At 45.0% G+C, this 17,091-nt stretch overlaps 1 protein-coding gene across 4 annotated transcripts in view; it reads left to right on the top strand.

The window, feature by feature from the left end:
• Positions 1 to 143: 143 nt before the first annotated feature.
• APP (amyloid beta precursor protein) overlaps positions 144 to 17,091 on the top strand; it is a 142,260-nt gene continuing 125,312 nt past the window's right edge. For all 4 annotated transcript variants that reach the window (XM_079972045.1, XM_079972044.1, XM_079972043.1 and 1 more), the window contains exon 1: positions 144 to 352. In XM_079972045.1, coding sequence (XP_079828171.1) covers positions 293 to 352 — 60 coding nt within the window. In that variant the 5' untranslated portion in view covers positions 144 to 292. The remainder of the gene's footprint in view (positions 353 to 17,091) is intronic.

Raw genomic sequence — 17,091 nt, 5'->3', positions numbered from 1 at the left:
TGTGTGTTTGCGTGCGTGCGCGGAGGGCGGTTGTAGTTGCGCGGCGCTTCCGCTAGGGGTCTCTGCGGAGGGCCGGCCTTGCCGCTGCCGCCGCCGCCGCTGCTTTGGGTGGGCTGGGATATCATCAGCTGACTCGCCTTTTCCTCGGCGGAGCTCGGCTGGTGCCGCTGCTGCCGCTCCCTTCCATTCCTCAGCAGCGCAGAGGCGGGGACGAGGAAGCCGAGCCGCCGGCTGGATTTCGCCGCTCTCCCTTCTCCAGCGGGAGCTTCCGCTCCTTCCCCCGCCAACCGCGATGCTGCCGCATTTAGCCGGGCTGCTGCTCGCGGCCTCGTGGCTCGCCGACGCTTTGGAGGTGAGGCGGGCGCCGGGGGTGGGGTAGGAGACACGGCATAAGGAAGGGGCGCGGGGGTGGGGCTGCCCTCCGGGATGTGTGCTCCGTGGGAGGGGGCGTCCCCGGCCCCCCGCCAGGACGAGGGTCTTTCTCTCTCTCTCCCCGCCTGAACAATGGGCTCCGCCGAGAGGTGGGGCGGGGAGGTGGGACGCGCCGACTTGGAGCCTTCTTAGAGGGAGGGGGGGGTGCCCGGGTCGTGCGCCTCCTCGGGGCTGAATTTCGCGACCGACAGTCTCCGGGAAGCTGGGAGGAGGAGGAGGAGGAGGGGGGTGCCGCCGCCCCCTCCCTCCCTCCCCCGAGGTGCGCCGTCTTGGCGATCTGCCTGCCGAGTGTTTGGCTTTGGCAGAGCCGCGATCGCGTCGCCTGGCCGCTGCGTGGCTTTTGTTGCCTTCCTGGAGAGAGAGAGAGATCTGGCTTGTCCGGTGTGGCGGACCTGGGGGTGGGGAACCGAACCGGGAAGGATGGGGGGAGGAGAAGGAGGAGAGAGAGACCCACCGCGGGGAAGAACGGGAGAGGAGACGGCAGGCATCCCGCTGCTTTCCCGCCTCTCCTGGTAGCCTAGCCTCGTTTTTCTTCCTCCTCCTCCTCCTCCTCTTCTTTCTCTGCGCTCTAGTGCGGAAAACAAACGGCAGGCAGGCGGTTAAGGGCCATCCGTCTACCCAGCCGTCCATAGGGGAGGGGGGTCAAGTTTTTGGATCAGGTGCCTCTGAGTAACTTGAGAGCGGACGGCGGCTCCTGCGGAATAGCCGCCCCGTTTGCACAAGGGAGCCCCCCGCTTCCTAAAAAAGAAAGCCGAAGACAGCCTCCCCGTCCCGTCTGTTCCCACAGCTGGTACGACCTGCTTCTGAGAGCGAGCACCTTCCACTCTCCCCCGTTTCATTGATCCGAGAGCGCCTTGCAGACTTTGTTTGGATGCGAAAGAGAGAGGGTGTGTGTGTGTCGTGGGGGGTGACCTCTCTCTCCCCCCGCCCGCCGTCTTGCGGGAGGAAATCGCCTTGGCCGCGCGTGTTTTTCAGAGGCACCTCCACGCGTTACAAGGAGGGGGGTGGATTCCTCTTAGGATGGGCGTTTAGGGAGCCGATGGAAAGGAAATGGGTTGGCGGGGAAGATTAAGAGCAAGAAGATGGCGCCTCTGCAGTGCAGCAAGGCAGCGCTGTAATAATGCGAGCTGCAGCCTGGAGCAACCCTCTCACCGCTAGGTGTTGGAAACAACTCTCCCTTCCCATTCATCTCACTGCCCGTCAGGCAGCCACGGCTGGGTGCGACGTACTGGAGCCTGGGCGCACGACTGGGCAGTGTAAGGGGAGGGGAGCTCTTCCCCTTCTTCCTTAAACTGGGGTCTGCCTTGTGCTTGGCTTGGCTGCCTGCCTTTCTTCTACTTGCGCTTTCAGAAAGAATCTGTTGGGTCCAGACATCATTCAGTGGTGGAGGCTGCGGTTTTGACCAGCCTGCTCCCCTCTTATTTTAAAGGTGGGGGAGATTAGGGGAGTGGCAGAAGACGCTCTAAATACGCCACACCTCTTTTGGAGACTGTTGGGGAAAGAATCTAGGATTTAATTTTTTGCTCATTAAAAATAATGTGCAAATCTCTGTATATGACAGTCCTGAAGAGATAGGGAAAAGAAAAATACATTCACATAGAGTGTTGCCCCCCCCTTTTTTGCCATTATCTCTTGATCTTCTTTGCTTGTTTTTGCAAACCTTTCTTCTTCCAGGCTAGCTGCCTCTCCTTCCTTGCAATTCACAGTGCAGTTCTGTCTGCTTTTGCTCAGAAGTGAGTCTCCCAGGGTTTGATTGGACTTACTCTCAGGGTGTAGTCTGTAATCCTATGCTACACAAGCCAAGTCTAAGTGAAATTATTGAGACTTGCGGTGGAATCCTAAACGTGCCTACTCCTAAGTAAGTCCCACTGAGTTCAGTGAGGCAAGGATTGCATCCTTAGTTCTGAGTCATTGTAAGAGTACTGTATTGTCTGTTTGCTTAATTAGAAGCATTTCTAAACTGCTTAATTCTTAGAATTTCTCAGTGCCGCACAGAAATGGAACATTAAAAAAATAAAATATACCCTAAAAACAGATACTGTGCAGCATAAAAAAACTTATCTTAAAGCAGGAATTCAGTACTAGCAGGGCCCACTCTTATGGGTTAGGGAAAGCCTGTGCAAACTGATGGATGATACTTCACTTGTGTGGAGTGGGTGGAACATCTAGACAAAATGCAATCTGCAAAAGAGCAGCTAGGCAAAAATCCACTGATTCCTTTTTTTAGCATTGGAGTCATAGCCTCATGTGTCACCTTTAAGATAGGAATGCCTTCGAGCATCTTCTGAATGCTGTTTTTTTAAGGCGGGATGAGTTGCCTGCCTTTTCCAGGAGGAGTGCAATCCACCCCCAGGGCAACTTGAGCAGTCACTGCAAGTCATTTGCCCAAACCTGCTTTCACAAACCTACAGTGAACCAGGCTTAAGTCAAGTCACTAAGCCACCAGAATAGCTCACAATTCAAATGTTTGTTTTACTCATAGAGTTGTAGGGTTGTAAGGCACCCTGAGGGTCATCTACTCCAACCCTCTCAAATAAATCGTATGATTTGCACAGTGCGTTTTATTTATTTAATTTACTGACTCCAAAGTAGGATCAATGCCACGCAGCAAAGTGCCACTTCCCCTGCCACAGCGTGAGCCACCTTTGTAAAAAGGACAAAATGGCGACTAGACTTTCTGTTTTTGCACCCATAGCCTAAGTTCCAGGAGCCATGTGGTGAATAGCTTTGCTATCCTAGTTTCTAACACCGATTCTAGTTCAGGTCCTGTTCTCCCAGGACCCCAGAACACAACAGCACTTTCCTCCACCTATGGTTTCAGCAACTGGAAGTCACACTGCCTCTGAACAGTGGGGCTAGTAGCCTTTGAACATCAGGGCTAGTAGCCTTTGAAAGCCTTATCCTTCATGAATCTGCTCCTTTAATCCAAGTTGGTGGCTGGTTGTGAGAAACACACCTTGCCCAGCACAAAGGTGTGCCGGTGGGTTAGGTTACAGTGTCAGTCCCTGCTGGCCTCAGAAATGGAGAGAACTGGTTTTTTTCCTGCCAGGGCTGTCTTGGAGAACCCTATTTTTACCTGCCCCGGGATGAGCAGCTGTTTACAAGCTTCCTTCATATGTGACGGAGCCCATCTCTGGCATGTAAGGTCTGGCCCCAAGCACAACACTCTGTTGTACCTTAGTTCAAACTGAACCCTCAGCGATATTATTACCCCTTTTCCATGGGTGGGTAAGAATTAAGGCAAAGGACACATCAGTCCCTCTCATGGTGAACTTGGTGCCCTTGTACCGAGAGAAATGGAGCCAAAATAATGCCATTTTGAAACAAAATCAGCAGGCTCAAGGAAGCTCAGAGGTTTGCAGAAGTACCAGAGAAAAAAGTGAATTGCCTGGTTTGACCCTTTGACAGCTTATAGGATCCTGGAGGAAGGCATGGCTACCTGGATGTCATCCTGGACAGAAGTAGTCCTGTTGGAGGAGGGTTTGGGAGTCTTTGTCCCTCTGGATATTATTGGACAACTCCCATCAGGACAGCAGGTAGCACAGCTACTGGTCAGGGATGATGGGAGTTGTATTATTATTACTATTATTAGTATTACAATTTATTACCCGCCCTTCACCCCATGTTCCAAGAGTGGCTTACAACAATTAAAACACAACATTGTACTACAACATCTGGAGAGCCACACCTTCCCCAGGGGGAGAATTTACATTGCAACGTATTGTTGCGCATCCCACTTGATTTTCGTTTTACAAAATGAAACCATCCTACTGTACTGAACTAATTTACATGGCCTTGTTCTGAAGAATGTCAGATTCATTAGGAAAGGATGGGTGTTGTGATGAACAATATTGTCTACAGTTGCAAAGCCGCCTCTGCTTTCAGTTATGGCCTTGGACAGATTTTCTTTTCACTCCCCCCCCCCCCCCGGCATCATTTGCTGCAAATTGTCAGATTTCAGTGTTAACCCATTTGGACATAATTAAATTGTCTTTGTGAAGCTCATTTTATAAAACAAAATTATGTGCTGAAGATGTTAATTACAGCCTTAACTGAAGATTTATTATTTCTATTGAATGTTGAAATCATTCCAAGGCCAATGTTTACAAAGGAAGTTGCAACTCTTAGAATGTAAGCTTGTAGAAAATAAAGATGGTTATTTAATTTCCACACCTGAGGCTTGAGTATGGGACTTTTGTATAGGTATTGCTGAGTGCTTTCTTTCAGCCAAAATAAAACGTATTGTCTGTGGAAGCTGCTCAGGTTTGAGTTTTGGTGAGACTCGGGATTAGGGATAAAGACCTTGGGGGCCTCCAGATTTTAATGGATTACAAATTCCCTACCTTGTTTGAAATTTGCCCCTTGACATCTCCACCATCCGGTGGTGCGTGCCTGGATCTTGCCTGTTTTCACATCCTGTAGAATTCTATGCATTATATTTTATCTGCACAATCAGAATGAATTTCAGGAACCAAAAAGTTGTATTGAAAAAATAAGACTTTCGAGCTGTCTGGCTCCCAGATGGCAACTAGGCATTGCATTTTGGTGACTGTGACCCTGGTTTAAGGAGCCATTTGGCGCCTAGCTTATAAATCTGAGTTTCTAACACTGCTTCCCTAGCTCCCACCCAGCATGGCCAGTTGTCAGGGATGATATGAGCTGTAGTCCAACAATGTATGGGGAGCTGCAGGTTCCCTCCAGTGACTGAGAGTAGCTTGCTGCAGGAATGCCTTTTAAAATGCCTTTGGTGTCCATACAAGATATGTTATGCAGTGGTGTGCATTAGGTGATTATTTTTAAGATGCAGGATAGAATGATTTAAGTCACCAAGAGATAAAGGCCTTGGGCATTCTTTCTGCTACTCATGTGCCTGCAATTTATTTCCCAAATAAAATGTTTATCGGTTATATGGTATAAGTATTCAAACACGTTGACTAAGTACAACTTTTGTACTAGCTAGCGGAGTGTTCTTTGTTACATATTTTAACAAACTGAATACATGACCGTATTTCTTTTATGAAATGGTGCCTTGTAGTTTGCTTATTAAATAGGAAAGTTACAGGTTGACACAACAAATAAACTTGGCTACAGACGTGAAGTGCATCAGTTTTATTTGATTGGCAACAATAGCTGTAGTATAGCAATATTTAGCCTGTTGGGTTTTTAATGGTTTTTTGATGAGCCTGATGGTTTTAATATTGTAATATAAAACCAGACTCGATATCCAAATATGCAGCTAGTCATCAGTATTGTGACTGTATGCAACTGTTTGTGTCCAAATGATACACTTTCTTTTGTTTACTACAAAATTGGTGGTTTCTATTTTCAACTTTTAATTTTTCCTGCTTCTCAGATGTCAGAAACTAAAATACATGTTCTTTGGTAGTATAGGGTTGCAGAAGTCCAAAGTGTGCTATTTCTAGCACTGAGTATATTTGCTGGCACAATGCTAAATACAGCTTTTTGTGGTCTAAAACTAAACTCCCATGGCCAACAATCAGGAATTTGTACTCCTTTCTCTTACCCTTTTATATGTGACTTCCTACTCCAGTTCATTTTTATATATCCCAGGTCACAAAGGCTATAGTTACTGACCTGAACGTTCCAGCAAACTATGGTTAGTGCTAAGCAGGAAACAGGAGGAAGTTGCATGTGAGGGGAAGAGGAAACAGACAAACCTTTGCTTGTTTCCAATTTTGCAAACCATGGTTTGGACGATTGCATAAATAGAGCCCATAACATATCCATAATCCTCAGGACAGCTTGGTTGTATTCAACAGAACTGACTGATTTCAAGATGGACCAAAGACATTGCTGGTTTGTTTTTACTTCTTGTTCAGGACATGCAAAAGTCACTCTTCCCTATCTTTCACTATCTGTTCCTAATTGTGTAATTTGCACTCTGAATAATCTTGCTATCTATGGGTCTTGATCTTAAACTGACTCTGAGTTCCTGTGTATGTGGTCATGTTCCTCATAGTATTCCCCATGAAATACTTTGCGTACGTTTACTACTGCCTCAGGTTGCAGGACTATATAGTTACATCTGAGGACATGTTGATAAAGGTCTATGTTATGTGGTCATCAGTTGTGGTTTTCTTGATTCCTATTTGCCCTGACTGAAGCCTAGTGCCCATACCGTGATTCTACATGTTGATATCCCAGACCCCAGAGGTCAGGCGTAGGCTGAGAATCTGCTGTGTGTTTGGAAACTAGCTATTTGTGCCAGTCAAGTCTGTGTGGTGACTTGTTAACATTCAGAGATGGCAGTGTGATTCATTGGTTATGTTCAAAGGCTGGGTAGGCGGTGCTCAGCTTATTTCTTTTCTTCAGAACAATACCTAGAAAAAAGAGTTAAAATCCACATCCTTGATTTTTAAGATAAATTGGCCCTAATAAAGGCATTGTCCCACTAATTCCGAGTCTGTTTTTGCATATTTACTAAAAAAAATGGCAATCTCCTTTCATGGTCTGAAATATTTGAACTGCCAAAGTGATTGATTCAGACCCTGCTTGGTTCAAACCTGCAGGCATGACCTGTCTTAAGTGACCCGTAAGGCTGTATTCCACCTGCTGTTTGGTGTCTTCCAATGCCCCTTCTAATTAAATACTGAGAATGTAGGATTGCCATTAATTTCCAAAGCTTCAAAAGAGGGACTCTTGGGAGCTGGGTTGACGTGTCGGATGGCAGCTTTACATGCTCCCTGTTAGTGGTCTGATTGCAGACGAAGAGTGATAGAGCATGTGGTTTGCATGCAGAAGGTCTTAGGTTCAATCCCCCTGGGGAGTTGAGAATGATCCTGGTCTAAATGAAACCTTCTAAATGAAACCTTCTCAGACGTTGCCCTCCCCACATTGTTAGAAGCCTTGTTGTCCTTGACCATTGGCTGTGCTAACTGAGGCTGATGGGAACCATGTATTCCTTGGAAAGAAAGGTGGGAGATAAATACAGTGAATAAGCTCTTCTGCTTACCTTCTTAAAAAAAGCTGGCGGGGCCAGCCAGGTGGAGATGTCAGTTGCCAACCTGGCATCCAGAGATCTCCATGTAGTTGTAATTGGACCCGCACCAGTCGCAAAATGTGCCTGGCTTATCTTGAACACTGCTGGGACTCAGGGTTCAAATCCCCACTTGGGCATCTAGGTGACCTTGGGCCAGTCACTGCCCCTCAGCCTAACCTACTGCTCAGGGTTGTGGTAGGGACTGAATAAGGAGGGGAGAACCATAAATACCCTCTGGAGCTCCTGAGGCGGGGGAAATTGCTGGGAAAGAAATGCAAATAAAAATAAATAACTTTAGAGGTCCCAGGGAATCAGGGAATAATATGAGAAATCTGCCCTACCATCCTTGGCAACGCTGTAAGACTGTGTTGAAGCACTGTTGGGAATGGCAAAGTGTTTTGGTTCAGCCTTGCCAGTTGTGCACTGTAATGTTGATTTTGGAGAGCGAAAAGTGTTCTGGAGAAAGGCAAGTCCCTTTCCTGTTGGGAGAGTCTCCTGCTTCCTGCTGGCAGTGAGCCGGGTGACGCATGGCACAGCCGATGCCAGGCCTGGGCTTGTCCGAGTAAATGCATTTGGCATGATGGGGGCCACTCGTGAAACACCAGATCTGAGAAAACTGAAACACCATGCACAGTCTTCAAAGTTGGAGCCATCTAATCACTCACTGGGTTTTATGGAGCTGTTAATATTCTGGGATAGCATGCAATCCTTTTAAAAACAAGGCATTCTGCCATGCTGGCCATAAAGAAACTCCTGAGGAAAGTGTTTGTATAGTAGAGATAGTGAGTTTTTATATTGGCTTCAGTGTGATGCAATACTTTTAAATTGTTAAAATACCTTGAATGGGTACTTGCTGTTATTGGCCCCGACCTGCTTAGTAGTAGTGCCCACTTACCAGTTATACATGAATATGTGATATGAAGATAACTCGGTAAAGCATGAGACTCTTAATCGCACGGTTGTGGGTTTGAGCCCCATGTTGGGCAAAATGTTCCTGCATTGCAGGACTAAATGACCTACATGGTCCCTTCCAGCTCTACAGTTCTGTGTGTCTATGATTTTATGATTTGCCTAAGAGGACCGCTGGTAGTTAGTTGGTTGGTTCTCTCAAATGTGGAGCAGTTTGTGTATGTGTATTTTGAAAGGGCTTATCGGTTGTTAGTTTCAAACCTCCATAGTCATAGCATGTGTGTTATGGATTCTTAAGTGTATGGATAACTAGTTTGCATTTGTTAAATATTATTTATCTGAAGATTTTGTTGGTCCTTTTCAGGTTTGCTGTTAGATTTGCTTGATTTTCTTTCGCTTATTTTCTTCTCCTGGGCCTGGTTCACACATGGAACAGAAAATCAGGTGGTTGGGTGGACATGCTGGGTCAATTCATAAAGGGCTCCCGGCATAAAAAATATATACTTCTCTGTAAGTAGAAACTTAGAACAACAAGGAGTGGCTGCTTTGTCTTTAATGTGCTAGTTTATACTTGTAGGCAGTTTTATGCAAGGGGGCATTAATGCCCCCTTTCAGTTGGAACTGGAACAGTCCATATTATCACCTTCAAATTCTAGAAGGTTGGACAGATTCATTGATGATGCAAAATGGAACGTTCAGTGTTTCAGTCTCTAAATATGGGCTGCTGACAGTGTTAGAAACTGGGAATTGTTAATGCATGTTTAATTTGGTGTTTACAATTAAAATATTGGTACCATACTTAAGTTTTCAAAACACTGTACTCTTTATTGCTAAACTCCTTAACATATAGTCTATCCTTAACATATACTTTGAAGCTTCAAAGTACATACATTTCAGTAATTCTTGAGTGTCAGCCCGGTGCAAAAAATGGCACCCAGACCTGTTGTGCTAGCAAATGGAGAATTTTTAGGTGCAAAATGCGCCTGGCCCCCTGCTAATTTCGAACCCTTGTTGCTGAGAGTCAAACACAAGGACATGGTTGTTGTCTTCACAATCTGTTTGTGGGCTTCCTAAAAACCACTGGCTATTCACTTTTAGCAATAATGCAGCTGGACACTCTTGTAGAACTTTTACATTGAATTTTTGTATGCAAATGGCTCATGATAGCAATAACAGATTGCCAAGGATTTGCTTCTTTCTGTATTAATTCCTTATTTACTTCATTCTGTTGCAATTGCTATAACTATAAATATAATTGGAGGAACAGCTTGTGTGGATTCCACCCAGAGCTATATTTATATTTTAGTTAAATGTGTGTTACTGGGTCTTTAAAAGAAAATAGAATAAAGCATTGGGCAGAGTAAATTACCCAAGAGTGCATATCTTAATTTGGGATTTGAATGCAAATCATTTCGACTCTTCAATTTACACTTTCTAGCATTCTAAAGAAACGCAATTACTTTGAATAGATTTGTATGAACCACATAACTGGCAAAAGTTGAAAATTTCTCAGACAAGGATCAAGAAAAATAGTTAAATATTCAGAATCAAAAAAGTTGCTTTGTCAGAGGCTTAGTGATTTTTACCTTGCAAAGGTTTGTTGGGTTTTTGACATGGAATATTTCTAATGTATATAGTTGTTATACAATTCTCAAAGTATCAACAGCATTGCTGCAGTCATTCCCTTGATGTATGGATAGCTTGTGATAATGAGTTGTATACTCCACATAACATAACCTAAATTCCAACTGGTTGGGGTTTATAATAGATAGCCGTTCTGAACATCACCGCATATGGTAACAAAACATTCAATTTTTAGCACACATGTGTGCACACTAAGGAAGAAAGAATTGTATTGACCGCTTTGCCATGTGAACATCTACTTTGAATTAAAAAGTATGGGCAGGTTATGTATGTACATTCATGTGTTCTAGAACTCAACATCTTCCTGAAATGTTTATTGTGAAATTAAGAAACCAGAATGTTCATATAGTCTTTACCAAATGCAGATCTGGATGTATTGGTAGACCTATGGGCAGCCTGCAGTAGATTTATGATGTACAATTGTATAACAGCAGTGGCCTGCTTATTATACCCCTGAAATGAAGTAAGCTTGGTGTAACAAAACATGTGGGGTGTTTTTTTTTTAATAGCACACATGAGTACGGAGATGGGACGCAGGTGGCGCTGTGGGTTAAAGCCTCAGCGCCTAGGGCTTGCCGATCGAAAGGTCGGCGGTTCGAATCCCTGCGGCGGGGTGCGCTCCCGCTGCTCGGTCCCAGCGCCTGCCAACCTAGCAGTTCGAAAGCACCTCCGGGTGCAAGTAGATAAATAGGGACCGCTTACCAGCGGGAAGGTAAACGGCGTTTCCGTGTGCGGCTCTGGCTCTGGCCAGAGCAGCGATGTCACGCTGGCCACGTGACCCGGAAGTGTCTCCGGACAGCGCTGGCCCCTGGCCTCTTAAGTGAGATGGGCGCACAACCCCAGAGTCTGTCAAGACTGGCCCGTACGGGCAGGGGTACCTTTACCTTTTTACCTTTATGAGTACGGAGAACTTCAAAAGAAAAGCGTCTATACCTCACACCCTGCACAACCCTCATTCCTGTTCATGCTACCAGAGGTTGGCTACCGGAATAATCAAGAACAGATATTCAATTAGAGATGGAATTCTTTTCTTTGAACAGGAGGCAGGAGCCACTAATACAGAAATAATGGATTTGACAGAAGGTGCAGAGGCTTTAGACTCTAACGAAACCTTACTATCAAGACAATTTAGGCTGCAAAACTACATATAGCATCTGAGTACAGATCAGCTGAAAACAGAACTAGCCTAAGGATAATTTCAGCATGTAAGGTGACAAGACAGTTTAGCGATTATAGAGTAAACAAGGTTAGATATGTTGGGAGCGCGTTCAGATCACACAAACAAGAAGTGCTGTTTATGTCACACTCTCTTACAAAACAACTCTAACTGCAGAATGAGACATTTCCTCGTTGGCCCTTCTCTATTAGAATAAAGTCACAGCAGTTCAAGGCAATGGTATATCTCTGCATTCTTCCCCAAGTACAACCTCTCTGTGTTAAGTCTTATTGAATAGAGGAGGAGTTGAGCTGAGGATACACAGAGAGGGCTTTGTAAATGGTAGTCTGTTAGAGTAAAGCAGCTGGCTTGGCCAAGGAGGGCAAGCATTGCCACACACAGGCAAGAATAATTCAAATTATTAAATGTTAAGCTGTTGATACAGAAAGAGACCAGGCAGATGTGCGGCTCTTGGGAATCAAAGGGTGGGGAGCTATCATGTCACAAATGACTTGTTTAGAGTTCTTCTGCCTCAATTCAGTGAAGAAGCTTCCTGCCTAACCACAATGCAAGCACCATATGGCTCCTTCTGTGGAAAGCCTGGGCTGACAGATGTTTGGCATGTGGGGGCCAGGTGGACTTTGAACTCCATTGCTGAGCCTCTTGGATTTGCCAATCGGAAGTTCGGCAGTTCAAATCCCCGCAATGAGCTCCCGTTGCTGTGTCGCAGCTCTTGCCAACCTAGCAGTTCGAAAGCATGCCTGTGCAAGTAGATAAATAGGTACCGCTCCGGCAGGAAGGTAAATGCCGTTTTCATGCACTCTGGCTTCTATCACAGTGTTCCGTTGTGCCAGAAGCGGTTTAGTCATGCTGGACACATGGCCCAGAAAGATGTCTATGGACAAACACCAGCTCCCTCGGACTGAAAGTGAGATGAGCGCAGCCCCATAGTTGCCTTTGACTAGACTTAGACATCCAGGGGTCCTTTACTTTTTTCCCCCCACATCTGGAGCCAACATTTTGTCCAAGCACAGCTTTCAAGGGGGAGCTGGGCAGAGACCCTTCAGTCTAGTATTTGGGGGGACGTCATTGAGTCTTTGCAAGTGGGGGGGGCAGGTGTAGCTGAAATAATTGGATTTCCCCCACCCTGTATTTTAGGTTATTTAAGTCAGTGGGACAGAAAAGCAGAATTGTTGCCCTCATGGTTTGTTGTTTATTTTTGCTTCTTGCTTTGTTACTAGCGGTTTGCTTCTCCTTTCTGGAGCATGACAAGAGGCTGAAACAGCCTTTCCGCAACCAGGTCCCTTCCACATGTTTTGGCCATCAACTTCTGTCAGCCCCAGTGAGCATAGCTAGGGACAGGCTGGGTTTAAAAGGCTCTTGTGAAAGCGGAGCATCGAGGCTGAGTGGCAATCGCTTTCATGCAAGTGGCCAAAAATGAGTGAGTTGTTTCCTATGGCAACCAAATTTGTTTCAGTGTGTGCCTCTGCCTCCCCCCCCCCGCCCCCAATGCTCTGGAGCCCCAGTATGACCAAGAAACCTAAGAGCAAACTGCTGTTTTGCCCCTCTCTCATCTTTCTTTCTGTTTATAGTGGAGTGTCTAGAGGACGTTACCATCTTGAATAGTGTTAAGTGTCTGTGAGGGAATATTTCCAGATGCTTTGAGTTCCAGGCATCTTATCCCACGGCATAACTTGGCATTAGGAGACCGTCTCAGTTGACAAAGTGACTTCTGAATGGAGCAGCTGAGTGCTTAGGGGGAAGTGGGGGGTGTGAGGACGCAAGACTGTAGAATAGAACAGTGTAGTGTTTTTGGGTGTTTTTTTTAAGGGTTTTTGAGGGATCTCTCTCCCTTTATCTGTTAAAGCGATTTGAGTTGCCTCTGGGGAATGTTTGGCCAGCACTGGAATGCTGGTTCCTTTGAAATTTGGGCTTCAATCTCAGGGTAATGTTGTGTAACTTAATATTCCTTTATAATCATATCGACATAAGAACGTGGCAGAGAGCTGCTTACAGATTTTCGAAAACCTTTTAGTGCTATGATCGTTTTAAATGAACTCCTTTATTACGAATACTGTGAACATAATGCAGCCATTGATTCCTTTGCTGCTGCAATGCATTCCTCAATTTCGCCAGTGCTACTGTCCTTCAGGTGGAGGGCTCAGAAACTGGCTAAAGGTCCAAAGCTATTAGAGCTGCTGCAACAGGGAATGTAGGGAGATTTGTCGCCTTCTTACCTGGGAGGCAGACAAAGAGAGCAAAGGACTCGGAGTAATAAAGCATTTGCCCCAGATGTGCATTGCTGGAAACTTGTTATTTGATGTTATTTGGAAGCATGTTTTTAATAAATGCCCTCCACTGGAAGCAGAACTGTGCTTTGCAGGGGGAAACAAATACATAACGTGACCATATGGCTGGTTTGCACAGCTTTCTTTTGTTACCTACCGATGCCTCAAGGTGCCATTTTATTTGAAAGCTGCAGCGTTGAAAGAAAAGTCCCCTGCAGTTTATGCACCTGCTCAGTTCTTAGCAGTCAGGCATCTTCCTTTTTTTTTTTTTGGCATTTTCAGGTCAGATGCAGAGCTAGCAAAGACTGTGTTTCTCTTCTGCTCCCCCCATCTCCCCCCTCCCCAAGCTCTTAACTCACATATAAATTCTCCTGGCGGTGAAATTACATTCCACTCCTTGTATGTACAATTGCTGCTTTCCCAAACTTAATAACTGCTCTTGAGTAGATTCTTCCTTCAGAAGAAAAAGGTTTCGGTGTTGTTACAGATGGTGCAGACCGGTAATTAGATGGTGTTATCCTGAAGAGGGAGAAAAATACAATTTGTAAGTCAGTGCTAATTATGTTTATAGGAAATACATGCATATATATATCCTATATATGCACTGATTCTTTATGTTCTGGCATTTTAAATTTTGGCATCCAAGAATGCTCTCCGCTTCTTAAAATCAGAAATAAGCACTGTCTAATCTGAGAGCAATTTAGCTGTTCTCCAGCCCACCCCACCCCCACCCCCCACCTCCCACCTCCTATCCTGGCTCCTGTAGTGATGTAGGTGGAGCAGGAGGTCCTGTGGTGAGATGTGTTTGCTTTATTTATATAAGAGTATTTACATGACACCATTTATGTGAGGCAACATCAACGTTGTTTACAGAAATAAAACATCATTTAAAAATAGTACATGACAATCACTAGAACGGCTTTTTAAAATGAAATAAAGTCTTTCCTTAGGGAGAGGTGCCTTGTCAGTCTGGCTTGTTATGTACAGTGCCATTGAAATGATTGCGACAGGTTAGCCCATGGCTAAGCTAAGTTTGAGTCCTGAGCAGAGCAATCGTGTGGGGGCTGGCAAGAAGTGGTTCAGTTCCACTGCTGTGTGCCAAGCTCTGTTGGCTTCCTCTGGCCAGAGTGGAAGGTGGCAGCCTGGAGATTGGGATCTACAACCCAGAGACGCCCCATTCTCTACCACTGGCAGGCAAACTGTCTGCATTAGCTTTCCATCCACCTGGTTACAGATCAGACCTTTGCTGCAGCCAAGTCCCATCCCCCTCATTGCACTTCTTGTGCAGTCCTGCAGAAAGGCACCTATGCACCCCCCCCTTCCCCAGTCATCAGCATGGCAGAGAGGGGCATTGTTGACAGTTAGCCTGAATCCAACGCGTATGTAATTTTCTGCCCTGAGTGATAATTATTTAGGGCTTTGGTCCCAGTGCATATATCACATTTCAGTTGTTCATTATTGAATAGGGGACGTGTATTCACATAAACGAAGACATTCCAGCGTTCAGTTCACATAGAGACATTTATTCAGCTATTTTTAAGCAGGGGCTGTGCTCTCACAGTTAAGTGTGCGTTGGAAAAGAGATGTTTGTTGCTTTGTGGCTAAGATAACAGGTTCTCGGTTTAGCAGTTTCTGGATGGGTGTCTCAGTGATATCTTTGGGTGTGCAGTCTTCGTTCTCCCTTTGTGCTTTCATTGAATTCTGAACTCAGCGAGTCAGGGCATAGCTGAGGTAATAGCAGGGTGTTATTTTCATAGCCATTTATCCTGTGTGGAAAACTAGTGTGCTAAGAATGCTGCTCCCCTGCGTCTGGTCATACCATTCCCTGTCATGTCACTTAGGTCCTGTATTAGTTTCTTCGCCCTGCGCCGTATCCGTAGATAGATAAGATTTCTGTACTCCCTCCGAAAATACCCCTTTCATCAGTGAGAATACAAGATGTGTGAAATGGTTTTAAGACTTCAATGTTGAATTCACTTTGACAACCGATGCATAAGTTATAATGTGCAGACTGTACTTCTGAAGTGACTGAATACCTACCAGAATCCACAGTCTTGTGGAATGACTTGGCACACATACAAGAGTGACTTAATATTGCGTTGTAGGTGGTGAATTCTTAGAACATCGTTTATGCTTGGACAGCCGCATGGGTTCTCCATCTGTCTTGAGACAGCTGACAAGGGAAAGTGTCGGAATTCTTTGATTTAATACTCATTTCCCTTGTTTTGATCCTATTTTGACTTGAATATTACTGTGTGCTATGTTTTATGCAGAACAAAGGTAGGTCACCCCTCAAAACTAAGTGTTTGTGTGTAGAAGATCAGCAGTTGTACATGTTTAAAGCAGGCGGTAAAAGAAAATTTGGAAATACATTACACTAACAGTTTCCTTTTATTGCCTAATATCAACCACAATTTGTTTGCACTGTGATATTCAAATGTTGCAGTGCGCACTGCCCACCAGGGATTTAATATTTAGGAATTTGAATCCAGCTCAGTGCATCTCAATGGACACTTGTTCTTTTGATGCCTAATTTCTTCAGGAGCATATTGGTACTAAAGACAAATGGGCATTTCCTGTTCTCAGAGGTAGGGATGAAGAGGATATAGGTAACCAGTGCTTATTTTCGGGGGGGGGGACTCAGGGGTACGCATACCCCTAAACATTTTGTGAATCTAAGTTTGGCCTCATTGTGGGGCAGTATTTCAATATGAGTAGGAAAATGAGAGTAGCCCTAAACATTTTTTTTAAAGAAAAAAAGCACTGGAGGTAACAAGTATTATCTACAGCTTACCAAACTGTAATCCAGGGATTGTTTATTGGGGGGGGGGCAGGGTGCTATAACAGACATAATGCCATACAACTGATGAAAACTTTGTAGTTTAGGCAAAACAGAAGAGTTGCCAGCTAAAAATGCCATAAAACTGCTTAGAGCTGCGACCTTACATTCCCATTGCCAGAAGCCATCTTGGCTTTCTGGCAAATTATGAATTAGGAAACATTTTTGAAAATGCTCCAGTAGTCCTAACTTGATTGGGATCTGATTTAGCATGTTTATTTGACAGAACGTTGCAGGGTGGAACAACTGCCAGCAGGGCCTCCTCTGTATCAGCACCTTGGGGGTGAGGTGCTCCTCCAGTTATTTGAGGTCCAAGTTGTTTAGGAATTTGTCGGTGTGAATTGATGCAGGCTGCGGTTATAAAGGCAGTGTTTAATGTCATCTGTTTAATCTAGTCCGATAATGCAGAATAACTCACAATGCCTCTTTTCAGCAAGGCAACTCTGTGCTGAACCGTTGCATTTATAGTATTTTTCTATGGCTGCTGTGTTCCATGCTGGGAAGCTTGCAGACCTCTTGGTGAACTCTGCATGGCTGTGTCCATATCAGATGTTGAGTTGTGTGATATTCTACTACTCACATCCTGTAGCTTGTTCCAAATATTTTGATGCCCATTTGATACCGGTAGGTTTAGCAGCTGCTCTCGTTAGTTTTGTTTGTGATAGATTACATTGAAAACTTGAAGTGGCGTGCAGTTTTCACAGAGGTGTTTTTTCCCTCTTCCTCCTTCCTCCATGCAGCATGCTTTGACATATTTGATTTGATCAGTACTTTAAAAAACAAAAAAGAGCGTACTGTGTTACTTTGAGCTTTCAGCTTATGA

The sequence above is a fragment of the Podarcis cretensis genome (genome assembly GCF_951804945.1).
Source record: "Podarcis cretensis genome assembly, chromosome: 4".
Taxonomy (NCBI): domain Eukaryota; kingdom Metazoa; phylum Chordata; class Lepidosauria; order Squamata; family Lacertidae; genus Podarcis; species Podarcis cretensis.
The sequence above is the reverse complement of the archived record's forward strand: the minus strand, read 5'-3'. Positions and strand labels throughout refer to the sequence as shown.